At 36.8% G+C, this 22,790-nt stretch overlaps 1 protein-coding gene across 1 annotated transcript in view; it reads left to right on the top strand.

The window, feature by feature from the left end:
• Window positions 1–22,790, top strand: part of grid1a (glutamate receptor, ionotropic, delta 1a) — a 355,831-nt gene that overhangs the window by 291,447 nt on the left and 41,594 nt on the right. Inside the window, exon 10 of the mRNA XM_042502252.2 lies at window positions 21,080–21,253. Coding sequence (XP_042358186.1) covers window positions 21,080–21,253 — 174 coding nt within the window. The remainder of the gene's footprint in view (window positions 1–21,079; window positions 21,254–22,790) is intronic.

Genomic DNA, 22,790 nt, shown 5'->3' on the forward strand with positions numbered 1-22,790 from the left:
GTCAAAAAATGGCATGTCCCAAAAACACTTAAAAACAACTTAAACCTACATTAAATAGCGTGCCAAAGTACGCCATAGCATAGCAAGTTGCAAAAACGGACAAAAACACCATATTTTGGCATGTCGAAAAAATGACCCAAAAAAAAGCAAGGCTATAGTATGGCAAAAATGTCAAAAAATGGCATGTCCCAAAAACACTTGAAAACAACTTAAACCTGCATTAAATAGCGTGCCAAAGTACGCCATAGCATAGCAAGTTGCAAAAACGGACAAAAACACCATATTTTGGCATGTCGAAAAAATGACCCAAAAAGCAAGGCTATAGTATGGCAAAAATGTCAAAAAATGACATGTCCCAAAAACACCTAAAAACAACTTAAACCTGCATTAAATAGCGTGCAAAGACATGCCATGGCATAGAAAGTTGCAAAAACGGACAAAAACACCATATTTTGGCATGTCGAAAAAATGACCCAAAAAAAAGCAAGGCTATAGTATGGCAAAAATGTCAAAAAATGACATGTCTCAAAAACACTTAAAAACAACTTAAACCTGCATTAAATAGCGTGCTAAGACATGCCATGGCAGAGAAAGTTGGAAAAATGGACAAAAACACCATATTTTGCAATGTCAAAAAAAAATGACCCAAAAAGCAAGGCTATAGTATGGCAAAAATGTCAAAAAATGACATGTCCCAAAAACACTTAAAAACAACTTAAACCTGCATTAAATAGCGTGCTAAGACATGCCATGGCATACAAAGCTGCAAAAACGGACAAAAACACCATATTTTGCAATGTCAAAAAAAATGACCCAAAAAGCAAGGCTATAGTATGGCAAAAATGTCAAAAAATGACATGTCCCAAAAACACTTTAAAACAACTTAAACCTGTATTAAATAGCGTGCCAAAGTACGCCATAGCGTAGCAAGTTGCAAAAACGGACAAAAACACCATATTTTGGCATGTCGAAAAAATGACCCAAAAAGCAAGGCTATAGTATGGCAAAAATGTCAAAAAATGACATGTCCCAAAAACACTTAAAAACAACTTAAACCTACATTAAATAGCGTGCTAAGACATGCCATGGCATAGAAAGTTGCAAAAACGGACAAAAACACCATATTTTGGCATGTCGAAAAAATGACCAAAAAAAAAGCAAGGCTATAGTATGGCAAAAATGTCAAAAAATGGCATGTCCCAAAAACACTTGAAAACAGCTTAAACCTGCATTAAATAGCGTGCCAAAGTACGCCATAGCATAGCAAGTTGCAAAAACGGACAAAAACACCATATTTTGGCATGTCGAAAAAATGACCCAAAAAGCAAGGCTATAGTATGGCAAAAATGTCAAAAAATGACATGTCCCAAAAACACTTAAAAACAACTTAAACCTGCATTAAATAGCGTGCTAAGACATGCCATGGCATAGAAAGTTGCAAAAGCAGGACAAAAACACCATATTTTGGCATGTCGAAAAATGACCCAAAAAAAAGCAAGGCTATAGTATGGCAAAATGTCAAAAAATGACATGTCTCAAAAACACTTAAAAACAACTTAAACCTGCATTAAATAGCGTGCTAAGACATGCCATGGCAGAGAAAGTTGGAAAAATGGACAAAAACACCATATTTTGCAATGTCAAAAAAAAAATGACCCAAAAAGCAAGGCTATAGTATGGCAAAAATGTCAAAAAATGACATGTCCCAAAAACACTTAAAAACAACTTAAACCTGCATTAAATAGCGTGCTAAGACATGCCATGGCATAGAAAGTTGCAAAAACGGACAAAAACACCATAATTTGGCATGTCGAAAAAATGACCCAAAAAAAAGCAAGGCTATAGTATGGCAAAAATGTCAAAAAATGACATGTCCCAAAAACACTTAAAAACAACTTAAACCTGCATTAAATAGCGTGCCAAAGTACGCCATAGCATAGAAAGTTGCAAAAACAGACAAAAACACCATATTTTGGCATGTCGAAAAAATGACCCAAAAAGCAAGGCTATAGTATGGCAAAAATGTCAAAAAATGGCATGTCCCAAAAACACTTGAAAACAACTTAAACCTGCATTAAATAGCGTGCTAAGACATGCCATGGCATACAAAGCTGCAAAAACGGACAAAAACACCATATTTTGCAATGTCAAAAAAAATGACCCAAAAAGCAAGGCTATAGTATGGCAAAAATGTCAAAAAATGACATGTCCCAAAAACACTTAAAAACAACTTAAACCTACATTAAATAGCGTGCCAAAGTACGCCATAGCGTAGCAAGTTGCAAAAACGGACAAAAACACCATATTTTGGCATGTCGAAAAAATGACCCAAAAAAAAGCAAGGCTATAGTATGGCAAAAATGTCAAAAAATGGCATGTCCCAAAAACACTTGAAAACAACTTAAACCTGCATTAAATAGCGTGCCAAAGTACGCCATAGCATAGCAAGTTGCAAAAACGGACAAAAACACCATATTTTGGCATGTCGAAAAAATGACCCAAAAAGCAAGGCTATAGTATGGCAAAAATGTCAAAAATGACATGTCCAAAAACACTTAAAACAACTTAAACCTGCATTAAATAGCGTGCTAAGACATGCCATGGCATAGAAAGTTGCAAAACGGACAAAAACACCATATTTTGGCATGTCGAAAAATGACCCAAAAAAAGCAAGGCTATAGTATGGCAAAAATGTCAAAAAATGACATGTCTCAAAAACACTTAAAAACAACTTAAACCTGCATTAAATAGCGTGCTAAGACATGCCATGGCAGAGAAAGTTGGAAAAATGGACAAAAACACCATATTTTGCAATGTCAAAAAAAAAATGACCCAAAAAGCAAGGCTATAGTATGGCAAAAATGTCAAAAAATGACATGTCCCAAAAACACTTAAAAACAACTTAAACCTGCATTAAATAGCGTGCTAAGACATGCCATGGCATAGAAAGTTGCAAAAACGGACAAAAACACCATATTTTGGCATGTCGAAAAAATGACCCAAAAAAAAGCAAGGCTATAGTATGGCAAAAATGTCAAAAAATGACATGTCCCAAAAACACTTAAAAACAACTTAAACCTGCATTAAATAGCGTGCCAAAGTACGCCATAGCATAGAAAGTTGCAAAAACAGACAAAAACACCATCTTTTGGCATGTTGAAAAATGACCAAAAAGCAAGGCTATAGTATGGTAAAAATGTCAAAAAATGTCATGTCCCAAAAACACTTGAAAACAACTTAAATCTGCATTAAATAGCGTGCCAAAAGTACACCATAGCATAGCAAGTTGCAAAACGGACAAAAACACCATATTTTGGCATGTCGAAAAAATGACCCAAAAAGCAAGGCTATAGTATGGCAAAAATGTCAAAAATGACATGTCCCAAAACACTTAAAACAACTTAAACCTGCATTAAATAGCGTGCCAAAGTACGCCATAGCATAGAAAGTTGCAAAAACAGACAAAAACACCATATTTTGGCATGTCGAAAAAATGACCCAAAAAGCAAGGCTATAGTATGGCAAAAATGTCAAAAAATGGCATGTCCCAAAAACACTTGAAAACAACTTAAACCTGCATTAAATAGCGTGCTAAGACATGCCATGGCATACAAAGCTGCAAAAACGGACAAAAACACCATATTTTGCAATGTCAAAAAAAATGACCCAAAAAGCAAGGCTATAGTATGGCAAAATGTCAAAAAATGACATGTCCCAAAAACATTTAAAAACAACTTAAACCTGTATTAAATAAGCGTGCCAAAAGCACGCCATAAGCGTAACAAGTTGCAAAACGGACAAAACCACCATATTTTGGCATGTCGAAAAATGACCGAAAAGCAAGGCTATAGTATGGCAAAATGTCAAAAATGGCATGTCCCAAAAACACTTAAAACAACTTAAACCTACATTAAATAAGCGTGCCAAAGTACGCCATAGCATAGCAAGTTGCAAAAACGGACAAAAACACCATATTTTGGCATGTCGAAAAAATGACCCAAAAAAAAGCAAGGCAATAGTATGGCAAAAAAGACAAAAAATGGCATGTCCCAATAACACTTAAAAACAACTTAAACCTGCATTAAATAGCGTACCAAAGTACGCCATAGCATAGAAAGTTGCAAAAACGGACAAAAACACCATATTTTGGCATGTCGAAAAAATGACCCAAAAAGCAAGGCTATAGTATGGCAAAAATGTCAAAAAATGACATGTCCCAAAAACACTTAAAAACAACTTAAACCTGCATTAAATAGCGTGCTAAGACATGCCATGGCATAGAAAGTTGCAAAAACGGACAAAAACACCATATTTTGGCATGTCGAAAAAATGACCCAAAAAAAAGCAAGGCTATAGTATGGCAAAAATGTCAAAAAATGACATGTCTCAAAAACACTTAAAAACAACTTAAACCTGCATTAAATAGCGTGCTAAGACATGCCATGGCAGAGAAAGTTGGAAAAATGGACAAAAACACCATATTTTGCAATGTCAAAAAAATGACCCAAAAGCAAGGCTATAGTATGGCAAAATGTCAAAAATGACATGTCCCAAAAACACTTAAAAACAACTTAAACCTGCATTAAATAGCGTGCTAAGACATGCCATGGCATAGAAAGTTGCAAAAACGGACAAAAACACCATATTTTGGCATGTCGAAAAAATGACCCAAAAAAAGCAAGGCTATAGTATGGCAAAATGTCAAAAATGACATGTCCCAAAAACACTTAAAACAACTTAAACCTGCATTAAATAAGCGTGCCAAAGTACGCCATAGAATAGAAAGTTGCAAAAACAGACAAAAACACCATCTTTTGGCATGTTGAAAAAATGACCCAAAAAGCAAGGCTATAGTATGGTAAAATGTCAAAAAATGTAATGTCCCAAAAACACTTGAAAACAACTTAAATCTGCATTAAATAGCGTGCCAAAGTACACCATAGCATAGCAAGTTGCAAAAACGGACAAAAACACCATATTTTGGCATGTCGAAAAAATGACCCAAAAAGCAAGGCTATAGAATGGCAAAACTGACAAAAAAAGACATGTCCCAAACACACATAAAACAACTTAAACCTGCATTAAATAGCGTGCTAAGACATGCCATGGCATAGAAAGTTGCAAAAACGGACAAAAACACCATATTTTGGCATGTCGAAAAAATGACCCAAAAAAAAGCAAGGCTATAGTATGGCAAAAATGTCAAAAAATGACATGTCTCAAAAAGACTTAAAAACAACTTAAACCTGTATTAAATAGCGTGCTAAGACATGCCATGGCAGAGAAAGTTGCAAAAACGGACAAAAACACCATATTTTGCAATGTCAAAAAAAATGACCCAAAAAGAAAGGCGATAGTATGGCAAAAATGTCAAAAAATGACATGTCCCAAAAGACTTAAAAACAACTTAAACCTGCATTAAATAAGCGTGCCAAAAGTACATATAGCGTAACAAGTTGCAAAAACGGACAAAAACACCATATTTTGGCATGTCGAAAAATGACCCAAAAAGCAAGGCTATAGTATGGCAAAATGTCAAAAATGACATGTCCCAAAACACTTAAAACAACTTAAACCTGCATTAAATAGCGTGCTAAGACATGCCATGGCATAGAAAGTTGCAAAAACGGACAAAAACACCATATTTTGGCATGTCGAAAAAATGACCCAAAAAAAAGCAAGGCTATAGTATGGCAAAAATGTCAAAAAATGACATGTCCCAAAAACACTTAAAAACAACTTAAACCTGCATTAAATAGCGTGCCAAAGTACGCCATAGCATAGAAAGTTGCAAAAACAGACAAAAACACCATATTTTGGCATGTTGAAAAAATGACCCAAAAAGCAAGGCTATAGTATGGTAAAAATGTCAAAAAATGACATGTCCCAAAAACACTTAAAAACAACTTAAACCTGCATTAAATAGCGTGCTAAGACATGCCATGGCATAGAAAGTTGCAAAAACGGACAAAAACACCATATTTTGGCATGTCGAAAAAATGACCCAAAAAGCAAGGCTATAGTATGGCAAAAATGTCAAAAAATGGCATGTCCCAAAAACACTTGAAAACAACTTAAACCTGCATTAAATAGCGTGCTAAGACATGCCATGGCATACAAAGCTGCAAAACGGACAAAAACACCATATTTTGCAATGTCAAAAAAAATGACCCAAAAAGCAAGGCTATAGTATGGCAAAAATGTCAAAAAATGACATGTCCCAAAAAGACTTAAAAACAACTTAAACCTGTATTAAATAGCGTGCCAAAGTACGCCATAGCGTAGCAAGTTGCAAAAACGGACAAAACCACCATATTTTGGCATGTCGAAAAAATGACCCAAAAAGCAAGGCTATAGTATGGCAAAAATGTCAAAAAATGGCATGTCCCAAAAACACTTAAAAACAACTTAAACCTACATTAAATAGCGTGCCAAAGTACGCCATAGCATAGCAAGTTGCAAAAACGGACAAAAACACCATATTTTGGCATGTCGAAAAAATGACCCAAAAAGAAGCAAGGCTATAGTATGGCAAAAATGTCAAAAAATGGCATGTCCCAAAAACACTTGAAAACAACTTAAACCTACATTAAATAGCGTGCCAAAGTACGCCATAGCATAGCAAGTTGCAAAAACGGACAAAAACACCATATTTTGGCATGTCGAAAAAATGACCCAAAAAGCAAGGCTATAGTATGGCAAAAATGTCAAAAAATGACATGTCCCAAAAACACTTAAAAACAACTTAAACCTGCATTAAATAGCGTGCTAAGACATGCCATGGCATAGAAAGTTGCAAAAACGGACAAAAACACCATATTTTGGCATGTCGAAAAAATGACCCAAAAAAAAGCAAGGCTATAGTATGGCAAAAATGTCAAAAAATGACATGTCTCAAAAACACTTAAAAACAACTTAAACCTGCATTAAATAGCGTGCTAAGACATGCCATGGCAGAGAAAGTTGGAAAAATGGACAAAAACACCATATTTTGCAATGTCAAAAAAAAATGACCCAAAAAGCAAGGCTATAGTATGGCAAAAATGTCAAAAAATGACATGTCCCAAAAACACTTAAAAACAACTTAAACCTGCATTAAATAGCGTGCTAAGACATGCCATGGCAGAGAAAGTTGGAAAAACGGACAAAAACACCATATTTTGGCATGTCGAAAAAATGACCCAAAAAAAAGCAAGGCTATAGTATGGCAAAAATGTCAAAAAATGACATGTCCCAAAAACACTTAAAAACAATTTAAACCTGCATTAAATAGCGTGCCAAAGTACGCCATAGCATAGAAAGTTGCAAAAACAGACAAAAACACCATCTTTTGGCATGTTGAAAAAATGACCCAAAAAGCAAGGCTATAGTATGGTAAAAATGTCAAAAAATGTCATGTCCCAAAAACACTTGAAAACAACTTAAATCTGCATTAAATAGCGTGCCAAAGTACACCATAGCATAGCAAGTTGCAAAAACGGACAAAAACACCATATTTTGGCATGTTGAAAAAATGACCCAAAAAGCAAGGCTATAGTATGGCAAAAATGTCAAAAAATGACATGTCCCAAAAACACTTAAAAACAACTTAAACCTGCATTAAATAGCGTGCTAAGACATGCCATGGCATAGAAAGTTGCAAAAACGGACAAAAACACCATATTTTGGCATGTCGAAAAAATGACCCAAAAAAAAGCAAGGCTATAGTATGGCAAAAATGTCAAAAAATGACATGTCTCAAAAAGACTTAAAAACAACTTAAACCTGTATTAAATAGCGTGCTAAGACATGCCATGGCAGAGAAAGTTGCAAAAATGGACAAAAACACCATATTTTGCAATGTCAAAAAAAATGACCCAAAAAGCAAGGCTATAGTATGGCAAAAATGTCAAAAAATGACATGTCCCAAAAAGACTTAAAAACAACTTAAACCTGCATTAAATAGCGTGCCAAAGTACGCCATAGCGTAGCAAGTTGCAAAAACGGACAAAAACACCATATTTTGGCATGTCGAAAAAATGACCCAAAAAGCAAGGCTATAGTATGGCAAAAATGTCAAAAAATGACATGTCCCAAAAACACTTAAAAACAACTTAAACCTGCATTAAATAGCGTGCTAAGACATGCCATGGCATAGAAAGTTGCAAAAACGGACGAAAACACCATATTTTGGCATGTCGAAAAAATGACCCAAAAAGCAAGGCTATAGTATGGCAAAAATGTCAAAAAATGACATGTCCCAAAAACACTTAAAAACAACTTGAACCTGCATTAAATAGCGTGCCAAAGTACGCCATAGCATAGAAAGTTGCAAAAATAGACAAAAACACCATAATTTGGCATGTCGAAAAAATGACCCAAAAAAAAGCAAGGCTATAGTATGGCAAAAATGTCAAAAAATGACATGTCCCAAAAACACTTAAAAACAACTTAAACCTGCATTAAATAGCGTGCTAAGACATGCCATGGCAGAGAAAGTTGGAAAAATGGACAAAAACACCATATTTTGCAATGTCAAAAAAAAATGACCCAAAAAGCAAGGCTATAGTATGGCAAAAATGTCAAAAAATGACATGTCCCAAAAACACTTAAAAACAACTTAAACCTGCATTAAATAGCGTGCTAAGACATGCCATGGCATAGAAAGTTGCAAAAACAGACAAAAACACCATATTTTGGCATGTCGAAAAAATGACCCAAAAAAAAGCAAGGCTATAGTATGGCAAAAATGTCAAAAAATGACATGTCCCAAAAACACTTAAAAACAACTTAAACCTGCATTAAATAGCGTGCCAAAGTACGCCATAGCATAGAAAGTTGCAAAAACAGACAAAAACACCATCTTTTGGCATGTTGAAAAAATGACCCAAAAAGCAAGGCTATAGTATGGTAAAAATGTCAAAAAATGTCATGTCCCAAAAACACTTGAAAACAACTTAAATCTGCATTAAATAGCGTGCCAAAGTACACCATAGCATAGCAAGTTGCAAAAACGGACAAAAACACCATATTTTGGCATGTCGAAAAAATGACCCAAAAAGCAAGGCTATAGTATGGCAAAAATGTCAAAAAATGACATGTCCCAAAAACACTTAAAAACAACTTAAACCTGCATTAAATAGCGTGCTAAGACATGCCATGGCATAGAAAGTTGCAAAAACGGACAAAAACACCATATTTTGGCATGTCGAAAAAATGACCCAAAAAAAAGCAAGGCTATAGTATGGCAAAAATGTCAAAAAATGACATGTCTCAAAAAGACTTAAAAACAACTTAAACCTGTATTAAATAGCGTGCTAAGACATGCCATGGCAGAGAAAGTTGCAAAAACGGACAAAAACACCATATTTTGCAATGTCAAAAAAAATGACCCAAAAAGCAAGGCTATAGTATGGCAAAAATGTCAAAAAATGACATGTCCCAAAAAGACTTAAAAACAACTTAAACCTGCATTAAATAGCGTGCCAAAAGTGCATATATAGCGTAACAAGTTGCAAAAACGGACAAAAACACCATATTTTGGCATGTCGAAAAAATGACCCAAAAAGCAAGGCTATAGTATGGCAAAAATGTCAAAAAATGACATGTCCCAAAAACACTTAAAAACAACTTGAACCTGCATTAAATAGCGTGCCAAAGTACGCCATAGCATAGAAAGTTGCAAAAATAGACAAAAACACCATAATTTGGCATGTCGAAAAAATGACCCAAAAAAAGCAAGGCTATAGTGTGGCAAAATGTCAAAAATGACATGTCCCAAAAACACTTAAAAACAACTTAAACCTGCATTAAATAGCGTGCTAAGACATGCCATGGCAGAGAAAGTTGGAAAAACGGACAAAAACACCATATTTTGGCATGTCGAAAAAATGACCCAAAAAAAAGCAAGGCTATAGTATGGCAAAAATGTCAAAAAATGACATGTCCCAAAAACACTTGAAAACAGCTCAAACCTATATTAAATAGCGTGCCAAAGTACGCCATAGCGTAGCAAGTTGCAAAAACTGACAAAAACACCATATTTTGGCATGTCGAAAAAATGACCCAAAAAAAAGCAAGGCTATAGTATGGCAAAAATGTCAAAAAATGACATGTCTCAAAAAGACTTAAAAACAACTTAAACCTGTATTAAATAGCGTGCCAAAGTACGCCATAGCGTAGCAAGTTGCAAAAACGGACAAAAACACCATATTTTGGCATGTCGAAAAAATGACCCAAAAAGCAAGGCTATAGTATGGCAAAAATGTCAAAAAATGGCATGTCCCAAAAACACTTAAAAACAACTTAAACCTACATTAAATAGCGTGCCAAAGTACGCCATAGCATAGCAAGTTGCAAAAACGGACAAAAACACCATATTTTGGCATGTCAAAAAAATGACCCAAAAAGCAAGGCTATAGTATGGCAAAAATGTCAAAAAATGACATGTCCCAAAAACACTTAAAAACAACTTAAACCTGCATTAAATAGCGTGCTAAGACATGCCATGGCATAGAAAGTTGCAAAAACGGACAAAAACACCATATTTTGGCATGTCGAAAAAATGACCCAAAAAGCAAGGCTATAGTATGGCAAAAATGTCAAAAAATGGCATGTCCCAAAAACACTTAAAAACAACTTAAACCTGCATTAAATAGCGTGCCAAAGTACGCCATAGCATAGAAAGTTGCAAAAACGGACAAAAACACCATATTTTGGCATGTCGAAAAAATGACCCAAAAAGCAAGGCTATAGTATGGCAAAAATGTCAAAAAATGGCATGTCCCAAAAAGACTTAAAAACAACTTAAACCTGCATTAAATAGCGTGCCAAAGTATGCCATAGTGTAGCAAGTTGCAAAAACGGACAAAAACACCATATTTTGGCATGTCGAAAAAATGACCCAAAAAGCAAGGCTATAGTATGGCAAAAATGTCAAAAAATGACATGTCCCAAAAACACTTAAAAACAACTTGAACCTGCATTAAATAGCGTGCCAAAGTACGCCATAGCATAGAAAGTTGCAAAAATAGACAAAAACACCATATTTTGGCATGTCGAAAAAATGACCCAAAAAAAAGCAAGGCTATAGTATGGCAAAAATGTCAAAAAATGACATGTCCCAAAAACACTTAAAAACAACTTAAACCTGCATTAAATAGCGTGCTAAGACATGCCATGGCATAGAAAGTTGCAAAAACGGACAAAAACACCATATTTTGGCATGTCGAAAAAATGACCCAAAAAAAAGCAAGGCTATAGTATGGCAAAAATGTCAAAAAATGGCATGTCCCAAAAACACTTGAAAACAACTTAAACCTGCAAACTCCCAGGGTGAGTGCTATGTTCAGAATTCTTAAGAGCAACTCAATAAACAGTGAATAACTGAATGTCCACACAGAATTAGAATTTGAATTCAAACCTTTTAGTGAATCTTTTCAGCAAGCAATGAGCAGTTACAGAGCTCTGGTTTAGAAGTGCCTCACCCTAGCCGATAACACCAGCTAGTCAGCCTGCATTCTGACAACCTGTCTTTCCCTGATCCAGTGTTTTATACTATTACAATCATGAAATGTGCAAGGGTATGGTGTCTTCTTCTGATTGGCTCCTCTCATCTTCCAACTCCTCTTCTGACTCCATCCTTGGGTATGACCTGAAACTAAAAACACACACATTCCACTCTATCGCATGTCTTACTTCAGTGGTCAACGGCGATCTCCCCATAATGCCCCAACAAGGAGTTACCCTAATAGTGCCCTGTGTTTTATCTTTGTTGAAACAGATGTCTACATTTTACCTTTCTCTGGCCTGATTGCATGACTGTCCTTCAGCTCTACACACAATGTTCCTTTCACATAACACTCCAAAATGTCTAATACTTTGAACACACTAAAGCATCTCATTGCTAGCACAAGTTGCAACATAATCACTGATAGTACATTCTTACAGAAACATAGTAATTCAATCTTAACTGAGCAAAGCCTTAAGGGCTCGGCCCTATGTCAACAACATCACATATAAAAGGTAATATAATAACAACAATTACTTCATTTGATTTAACAGTATAGTACTTTTGAATCTGCTGATTATATATATAAAGAACACAATGTAACTCAGTACCATAATCATACTACAGCTTGAATCATCATTGGATTAAAAGCATATATACTCCAACAGCGTGCCAAAGTTCGCCATAGCATAGAAAGTTGCAAAAACGGACAAAAAACACCATATTTTGGCATGTTGAAAAAATGACCCAAAAAGAAGCAAGGCTATAGTATGGCAAAAATTTCAAAAAATGACATGTCCCAAAAACACTTAAAAACAACTTAAACCTGCATTAAATAGCGTGCTAAGACATGCCATGGCATAGAAAGTTGCAAAAACTGACAAAAACACCATATTTTGGCATGTCGAAAAAATGACCCAAAAAAAAGCAAGGCTATAGTATGGCAAAAATGTCAAAAAATGACATGTCCCAAAAACACTTAAAAACAACTTAAACCTGCATTAAATAGCGTGCTAAGACATGCCATGGCAGAGAAAGTTGGAAAAATGGACAAAAACACCATATTTTGCAATGTCAAAAAAAATGACCCAAAAAGCAAGGCTATAGTATGGCAAAAATGTCAAAAAATAGCATGTCCCAAAAACACTTGAAAACAACTTGAACCTGCATTAAATAGCGTGCCAAAGTATGCCATAGCATAGCAAGTTGCAAAAACGGACAAAAACACCATATTTTGGCATGTCGAAAAAATGACCCAAAAAAAAGCAAGGCTATAGTATGGCAAAAATGTCAAAAAATGACATGTCCCAAAAACACTTAAAAACAACTTAAACCTGCATTAAATAGCGTGCTAAGACATGCCATGGCATACAAAGCTGCAAAAACGGACAAAAACACCATATTTTGGCATGTCGAAAAAATGACCCAAAAAAAAGCAAGGCTATAGTATGGCAAAAATGTCAAAAAATGACATGTCCCAAAAAGACTTAAAAACAACTTAAACCTGTATTAAATAGCGTGCCAAAATGCCATAAGCGTAACAAGTTGCAAAAGCGGAAAAAACACCATATTTTGGCATGTCGAAAAAATGACCCAAAAAGCAAGGCTATAGTATGGCAAAAATGTCAAAAATGGCATGTCCCAAAACACTTAAAACAACTTAAACCTACATTAAATAGCGTGCCAAAGTACGCCATAGCATAGCAAGTTGCAAAAACGGACAAAAACACCATATTTTGGCATGTCGAAAAAATGACCCAAAAAAAAGCAAGGCTATAGTATGGCAAAAATGTCAAAAAATGGCATGTCCCAAAAACACTTGAAAACAGCTTAAACCTGCATTAAATAGCGTGCCAAAGTACGCCATAGCATAGCAAGTTGCAAAAACGGACAAAAACACCATATTTTGGCATGTCGAAAAAATGACCCAAAAAGCAAGGCTATAGTATGGCAAAAATGTCAAAAAATGACATGTCCCAAAAACACTTAAAAACAACTTAAACCTGCATTAAATAGCGTGCTAAGACATGCCATGGCATAGAAAGTTGCAAAAACGGACAAAAACACCATATTTTGGCATGTCGAAAAAATGACCAAAAAAAAAGCAAGGCTATAGTATGGCAAAAATGTCAAAAAATGACATGTCCCAAAAACACTTAAAAACAACTTAAACCTGCATAAAATAGCGTGCTAAGACATGCCATGGCAGAGAAAGTTGGAAAAATGGACAAAAACACCATATTTTGGCATGTCGAAAAAATGACCAAAAAAAAAGCAAGGCTATAGTATGGCAAAAATGTCAAAAAATGACATGTCCCAAAAACACTTAAAAACAACTTAAACCTGCATTCAATAGCGTGCTAAGACATGCCATGGCAGAGAAAGTTGGAAAAATGGACAAAAACACCATATTTTGCAATGTCAAAAAAAATGACCCAAAAAGCAAGGCTATAGTATGGCAAAAATGTCAAAAAATGACATGTCCCAAAAACACTTAAAAACAACTTGAACCTGCATTAAATAGCGTGCCAAAGTACGCCATAGCATAGAAAGTTGCAAAAATAGACAAAAACACCATATTTTGGCATGTCGAAAAAATTACCCAAAAAAAGCAAGGCTATAGTATGGCAAAATGTCAAAAATGACATGTCTCAAAAACACTTAAAAACAACTTAAACCTGCATTAAATAGCGTGCTAAGACATGCCATGGCATAGAAAGTTGCAAAAACGGACAAAAACACCATATTTTGGCATGTCGAAAAAATGACCCAAAAAAAAGCAAGGCTATAGTATGGCAAAAATGTCAAAAAATGACATGTCCCAAAAACACTTAAAAACAACTTAAACCTGCATTAAATAGCGTGCTAAGACATGCCATGGCAGAGAAAGTTGCAAAAACGGACAAAAACACCATATTTTGGCATGTCGGAAAAATGACCCAAAAAAAGCAAGGCTATAGTATGGCAAAAATGTCAAAAAATGACATGTCCCAAAAAGACTTAAAAACAACTTAAACCTGCATTAAATAGCGTGCCAAAGACATGCCATAACATAGAAAGTTGCAAAAACGGACAAAAACACCATATTTTGGCATGCCGAAAAAATGACCCAAAAAGCAAGGCTATAGTATGGCAAAAATGTCAAAAAATGACATGTCCCAAAAACACTTAAAAACAACTTAAACCTGCATTAAATAGCGTGCTAAGACATGCCATGGCATAGAAAGTTGGAAAAATGGACAAAAACACCATATTTTGCCATGTCAAAAAAAATGACCCAAAAAGCAAGGCTATAGTATGGCAAAAATGTCAAAAAATGACATGTCCCAATAACACTTAAAAACAACTTAAACCTGCATTAAATAGCGTACCAAAGTACGCCATGGCATAGAAAGTTGCAAAAACGGACAAAAACACCATATTTTGGCATGTCGAAAAAATGACCCAAAAAGCAAGGCTATAGTATGGCAAAAATGTCAAAAAATGACATGTCCCAAAAACACTGAAAAACAATTTAAATCTGCATTAAATAGCGCACCAAAGTACGCCATGGCATAGGAAGTTGCAAAAACGGAAAAAAAACACCATATTTTGGCATGTCGAAAAAATGACCCAAAAAGCAAGGCTATAGTATGGCAAAAATGTCAAAAAATGACATGTCCCAAAAACACTTAAAAACAACTTAAACCTGCATTAAATAGCGTGCCAAAGTACGCCATGGCATAGAAAGTTGCAAAAACGACCAAAAACACCATAATATTGCATGTCGAAAAAATGACCCGAAGAGCAAGGCTATAGTATGGAAAAACGTCAAAAATGACATGTTCCAAACACAACTGAAAACAGCTGAAATCCACATTAAATTGCGTGCCAAGACGCACCATAGCATAAAATGTTGCAAAAACCACCAAAAACACCACAATATTGCATGTCGAAAAAATGACCCGAAGATCAAGGCTATAGTATGGAAAAAGTTTTAAAAAATGACATGTCCCAAAAACACCTGAAAAAAGCTGAAAACTGCATAAAATAATGTAACGAGACAAGCCATGGCATAGAATGTTGCAAAAACGCCCCAAATTGCCATAAAATGACATTTTGAAAAAAATGACTATTTCAGTCACTTTCTTGACATGGCATTTTATGGTGTTTCGGGCTTTTTTTGCAATATTCAATGCTATGGCATGTCTTGGCACACTATTTTATGTGAATTTCAGCTGTTTTCAAGTGTTTTTGGGACTTGTCTTTTTTTAACCGTTTTCCATACTATAGCCTTGCTGTTTCTGGTCATTTTTTCAATATGCCATATTATCGTGTTTTGGGCTTTTCTTTGCTACATTCTATGCTATGGCGTGTCTCTGCACGCTATTTTATGCAGTTTTTCAGCCTTTTTCAGGTTTTTTTGGGACATGTCATTTTTTGACCTTTTTCAATACTATAGCCTTGCTGTTTGGGTAATTATTTTGACATGAGGTTTTATGGTGTTTTGGCTTTTTTTGCAACTTTCTATGCTATGGCGTGTCTCGGCACGCTATTTTATGCAGTTGACAGCCATTTTCAGGTGTTTTTGGGACGTCATTTTTTGACTTTTTTCAATGCCTTGCTGTTTTGGTCATTTTTTGAGTCTGCCATTTTGTGGTGTTCTCTGCTATTTTTTGCTGTATTCTATGCTATGGCGTGTCTCTGCGAGGTATATTTTCAGCCTTTTTTAGGTGTGTTTGGGACATGTCAATTTTTGACCTTTGTCCATACTATAGCCTTGGTGTTTGGGTTGTTTTTTGATATGACATTTAATGGTGTTTTTGGCTCTTTTTTTGCAATATTCAGTGCCATGGCGTGTCTGCACTTTATTTCATGCAGTTTTTAGCCTTTTTCAGGTGTTTTTGGGACATGTCATTTTTTTTTACCTTTTTCCATAGCCTTGCTGTTTTGGTCATTTTTTCAGTATGCCATTCTTTGGAGATTTTGCCGTTTTTTGCAACATTCAGTGCTATGGCATGTCTTGGCAAGGCATTTTATGCAGTTTTCAGCCTTTTTCAGGTGTTTTTGGGACATGTCACTTTATGACCTTTTTCCATACTATATGCCATTTCATGTTGTTTTTGGCCATTTTTGCAACATTCTATGCCATGGTGTGTCTTGGCACACTGTTTTGTGCGGTTTTCAGCTGTTGTCGGGAAATGTCATTTTTTGACATTTTTCGCCATACTATAGCCTTGCATTTTGGGTCATATTTTGACATGCTATTTTCTGTTGTCTTTAGCTGTTTTTGCAACATTCTGTACTATGGCTTAACTTGGCATGCTATTTTATGTGATTCTCAGCTGTTTTCAGGTTTTTTCGGGACATGTCATTTTTTTTACCTTTTTCCATACTTGCTTTTGGGGTCATTTTTTCAATATGCAATATTATAATGTTTTGGCGGTTTTTACAACGTTCCATGCTTTCGCGTACAGAACAATGAAAATGGGAGCAATAAGTACAAACTAAAAGTGATCTTTAATGGGAGGTAGAACATTGATTTATTGATTATTTTTTAAATAAAGTTTAAAAAACGGCAACAACAACACTATATGTTTGTACTTGACGGTTGAGTTTAAAACCTGCAGCTACTATCACAATTCCATCTGGTTGCTTGAGCATGTTGCTGTTGATGGCATAGTTCATTTCCTGCAGTGCATTTTTTCGAAACACTAGGCTGGAGCACACGAAACTTGAACAGAAACAGGTGTGCAGGGAAGACTGACAGGGAAGGACAGACAAGAATGATAACATGTGAACCAAATCAGAAAAACGGATACAGAGGGACACAGAATCAGGGAAACACAGAGACAGGGAGAGAGACACACAGACTTGGACGAGATAGAGAGACAGGGAGACACAGAGAAAAAGCACAGGTGATACACAAGGAGTAAAGATACAAAATAAAACAGGAAACAGAACATCAGTAACCAGAAACAAGGAAAAACTAGAACACAGAGAAGCCGAAAACAAAGTCCTCAGTATAAAAAAACTCCCAAACCATGACAGAACCCCCCTCTAAAGAGACAGATCCCAGACGTTCCATACCAAAAACAAAGCCAAAAGAGTCCAGAGGAGGGATCCAAGAGTCCAAACAAAGCAGGGCAGGAGGAGGGGGCCCAGAGGAGGGAGCAGAGCAAGTCCGGTGAAAAACAAGACGGCAGGACTGAGGGGCAAAAACAGGTCAGAGAGGGAACAAGGAGTCTGGGGGGCAACCAGGAACAGTTCAGTGGGGTGGCCGGAGGCCTTTGGAGCTGGGTGGGGACCAAGGTGTGCTGCGGCCCAACAGGAGCAGAGTGTGGCTGTAGCCCAGTGGGTGCAGGGACAGGAGCTGGGACAGGGGTCGGCCCAGCGGTTGTAGGGACAGGAGCTGGGACAGGGGTCGGACCAGTGGGTGCAGGAACAGGAGATGGGACAGGGGTCGGCCCAGCGGCTGCAGAGACGGGAGCTGGGACTTGGGGTGGACCTGGTGCCAACAGGATTCAGGGAACTGGGATTAGGGTTGGCCCTGGCGCTGACCAGACTCTTTGCTTTGACACTGGAGTGGCATCTGCCGGGACCCCCGATACCAGAACTGAAGTGGATTCCGCCGGGATCCCTGATGCTCGAACTGGAACGCTGTCCACCGAGATCCCCGATGCCGGAAAAACTAGAAAACAGAAAACCACAAAACAAAGTCCATAGTACAACAAAACTCCCAAACCATGACAGTTTGCAGTCCAAAATTATGAAAAAATGTCAGAGTATAGTTCGTCATCCAAAATCATGAAAAAGAAGTCATAGTATAGTATGATGTCCTAAATCATTAAAAAAATGTCATAGTATAGTATAATGTCCAAAATCATGAAAAAACGTCATAGTACAGTATGGTGTCCCAAAAAAAAAGTCATCCTTCCTCTTCACCCAAGTGTCCAAGACATACGGCCGCAAATCAGATGATAGGACTACAAAATCGATCATCGATCTTTGGCCTAGGGAGCTCTGGTACCAGGTACATTTATAAACATCCCTATGCTCAAACATGGTGCTTGTTATGGGCAATCCATGACTGGCACAGAAGTCCAATAACAAAACACCAATCGAGTTTAGTTCAGGCAGGTCGTTCCTCCAAATCACGCCTCTCCAGGCTTCTCCGTCATTACCCACGTAAGCGTCGAAGTCCCCCAGATGAACTATGGAGTCTCCAATCGGCACCCTTTCCAGTGCACCGCCCAGAGATACCAAGAAGGCTGGGTACTCTGAACTGATGTTGGGTGCATACGCACACACGACAGTCAGAGACTTCCTCTCTGCAACTTGCAGTCGCATCAAGGAGACCCTCTTGTTCCCTGGGGTAAAGTCCAATACAGCCGCCCTCAGCCAGGGCTCGTGAGTATCCCCACACCCGCACAGCGTGGATAATTTTTCTGTGCATACTGTACAAGTGAAATAAATCATATCACGTATATTTTCCTCTCTGACAGAGGTATAAAGGCATGTGGGCCACTGGTCAGTACCACTGCAGGGTCAAGCTATGACACAAACGCCGCCCCTGATGGTGACAGAACGCTTGGACTGGGTGGCACTGGAAGTTATTAGCTTGGACGTGAGGGTTCAGGTCCATGAACCATGCAGCATAATTCATGTGATTAATGTGCCACGGCAACTCATGAATATTCATGATTTCCACCTGAATGAGTCAGAAAAAGAGTTGGTGGATAAAACCAAATGAGCGAGATTCACCTGAGGAGTGTTTTACTCACGCTGTACACGGATGAAAGATCTGGGAATACTGTCTTTGAAAAAAAATATCCATATAATTAGTTCAGTTTGATTCTCAAAAAAGTATATGGCACAAGTATGCGCACAAGATAAAGGAAGAAGAATAAAAAGTCTTAAAAGTAAGGTAAGGGGGGACACTAAGAGGTGAAAAGATTTTGGGCTTATGTGCTTCCATAACATGAATGAATTGATTGTTTCATCTATATGTTGATAAGCTGGCTACCTTTGTTTCTAAATCTTGGGGAAAAAATACATAAAGGTGGTTTATTTGTTTAGTATTATTTGTAATCAGGTTTTTGATCTCTCTTTTTTGACAGTGTCTTGTAGGCCTGTCTGATTGGACGTACTGTCCCTCCAGGATTTCATAAGCTGGTTTTCTCACTGTTGGGCCCAGAAATGCTTGATTCAGTCGTATGTTGCAATATTTTGCAGTTTTACAATAGTTTTGTGATGTTTTCTCAGATTTGGAGTGTACTGCTATGAGCATTCAGTGTTTTCCACAGAATAAGAATAGTTGATGAGGCTGAGCAAGTCAATACACTGCACACAGCTCTTTGATGAAATGAGATTTAACCCATTTTAAATAGTCACATTTCGGTAATGTTGTGGGTATTGGACGAATATACAAGGTTACGCAGAAGTCACAGGGATTGGCTGAATATTGGTTAATTGTTCTAACTGATTATTTATGCTCTACACAAGAATATAAAAAAAAAATCAAAATGATTTGCAGTATCCCCTATCAATCCCAAATAATGTTGGGGGGGGGAGCAATCTTGACTTCAGCTGGAATTAAGTAAAAATACAAAGAAAAACAAAGTAAGAAGCCAGGAGAAATTACCAGTGAGGGAGGACTGAGACCGGCAGTAACAGCAGAGGTCGATGCAAAAGGCACAGATCAAAATGTCTGATTAGGAAAACAGATAGGAAGCATGGATTCGGGCATGTGTGTTATCAACCAAGAGCGTGACCTGACAGTAATCTCACTGCTTTATTGTTAGATATATGAACCCAGTGTTTCTCAAGAGACTCACTGTCTGCCTCAGCATTGACCATTGTCCTGCTCTGGAGAGTAACAGCCCGCTTAATGTCTTATGAATATTGATCCGACCCTTCACATTGCCTGTCTCAAAAGACCCTTCACACATGCATCTCCCCGCAAAAGAGGCCAAAGGTCACAGAAGTTAATACAAGTATGAAGGATGTACTTGAAATGTTCATTGATTTGTTGATCTCATGTGAAAAACAAAATAATTCCTAGATGATGAATTATCTTAAAATTGGGCATGTGAAAAATAGCATTTGATTTCCATGTTTCTGTCTGTCTTTTCATCTTGCGAAATTACTGTTTAAACCAACATTGGGACAAAAATTATATTTTCATTAAGCTTTTATCATTTGCATACACTGGCCTTCTGTCCTATGAACAGCAACAAAGAGAAATAAATAATTGTGAACGAACAAGTCAAACCCTACAGTTGTCTCCGTTTTACTTTTTGGAACTATCCTTACTTTACCTCACTTTGTCTCATATCTAATTGCTCTGTAGCCCCACAATGTGTCATCTGATATTTTAATTGCTTAAGAAGCAGGCACAGCCAACGCAAAACCCCTCAGAGGTTTTGTTTCTTATCCAAATTTCCACTCGGAAAAAACGCTTTTCAAAAACTGCAAATTCACGGTTTGTGCCTCTTATTCCCCTTTGTGCAAAAATCCCATTAAGATAATTAGTGCCCATACACTTTACACTAAGATTAAAGGGAAAGATTTTTTTAAAAACTAACCTTCTCCTGTTGTCTTCATATTCAGGAGGTGAGTGATGCAGACATCATGGAGCTGGTTCACAGCTCTCTTGGGCGGATGACCATCATTCGTCAGATCTTCCCATTGTGGAGAGACACTAACGTTCGCTGTATGAGGAACAATCATCGCATCTCCTCGCTGCTCTGTGATCCACAGGAAGGCTACCTGCAGTCCCTGGAGGTAAAAATGTTTCATTTTGTCAACTGAAAATCTGAAGAATTATGGTCAATAGATAAAGTCAGCATTAAAGCATAAAAGCATTAAAGCATAGATGATGATAGGCATGAGGTGGATACATTAAGCTGATATTCTTTTTTCTTGAAGTATCTGCAGCAATTTATTTAAAAAAAAAGGAAATGTAGAAAATGCCTCTAACAATCATTTTCATAGATGACAAAAACAAATGACTAATTGGTGCCTGGCTTTACCCTCTACCTAATCACATTTAAAACTGCATTTGAGATATCCTGCTAAAAAGCAGGTGGACAAAAATAAACTACACCAAAAAGAACCTCTCTGACAGAGGTTAGTTACTGAATTGTGTCACGTTCATATAAGCGCCCAAACTACACAGACTGATTGAACATACGTTTGTGATGTTGAAATATTTGTCAAATACAATATTTGACATTATGTCAGAGAGCTTCACCTTTTTAGGCTTTTCAGACATTACTTGCCACGACAAAGATAAACTTTTCAAAAAACATTAAGTTGTTTAGAACCATCTAAGCAGAAGAAAACATCAGAAATGCTCTTATATCAAATAATGACCAATAAAACATGATAGACATTTACCTTAATAGGTATAATGTGAAAGAGTGAACATTCTAAATTTAACTGTGTTAGTTAAATTTAGAATTCAAATTATTTCACAATTTGTAGTGATACTAAAGTTCCAGATATTTGAGTTTAAATGGTCACTTGCTCTAGGCTTGAAAGGTAGCTGTAAAAGCTTTTGCCAGTGGTCAGTTTGACTTTAGTTGGTTAGACTGCAGTCCAATGGTGACTATTTTTCCAGATCAGGGAAAAGTATCAAAATTCTCAAAGCACTCGCACAGTTTCTTTACTGCCAATTCAAATGCTCTGTATGTTCCAAACAGTCACACATTCACCAACATAAGCTGCTTCAGAGGAGAATCAGAGCTTTGTGGATAGTGAATGCAAAACATGGAAGCAGCAGTATGATGGATGAGATTGCATTTAGTTTTTGACTGGTGGCAAGGTTGTGTTTTTCTCGTTATTTTATCCCTTTTGTTGCAAGTATTTATAGGACAGTGTTGTTGTGCTTTAGCAACAACCAGCATGTTTCATCCACCCTCTCCAGCAGCCAACAGGAGGGACACTTGTTATCTGTAGGAGTGACAGAACCATAAAGAAGCTCAATGTGGCCTTTTTTCCTTTTTCTGTGTACAGCATGTGTGCCGTAAGGGGGTCATGAGCATGATTCATGCTTGATCACATTTTTCACACTATCAGCAAGTATCAGCACTGAGCATGTTACCATAGTGTAGGACAATATAGACAAGCATCTGCCAAGTGCCATATGAATACAAATATTAACTGATTATATATGCAACTGAATATAGATTAAACTCCTGAGATAAGGCAATTATGAGGGACACGAATGTCCATGAATATAAATGACTTGAGCTCAATGTGACTTGGAAATAACAGAACAGAGTCGAATATTGGTTTAAAGTCAATTTAAGCTTGATTT

The sequence above is a fragment of the Plectropomus leopardus genome, chromosome 13 (genome assembly GCF_026936395.1).
Source record: "Plectropomus leopardus strain MGB_pleo_1.0 chromosome 13, ASM2693639v1, whole genome shotgun sequence".
NCBI classification, from domain to species: Eukaryota; Metazoa; Chordata; class Actinopteri; order Perciformes; family Serranidae; genus Plectropomus; species Plectropomus leopardus.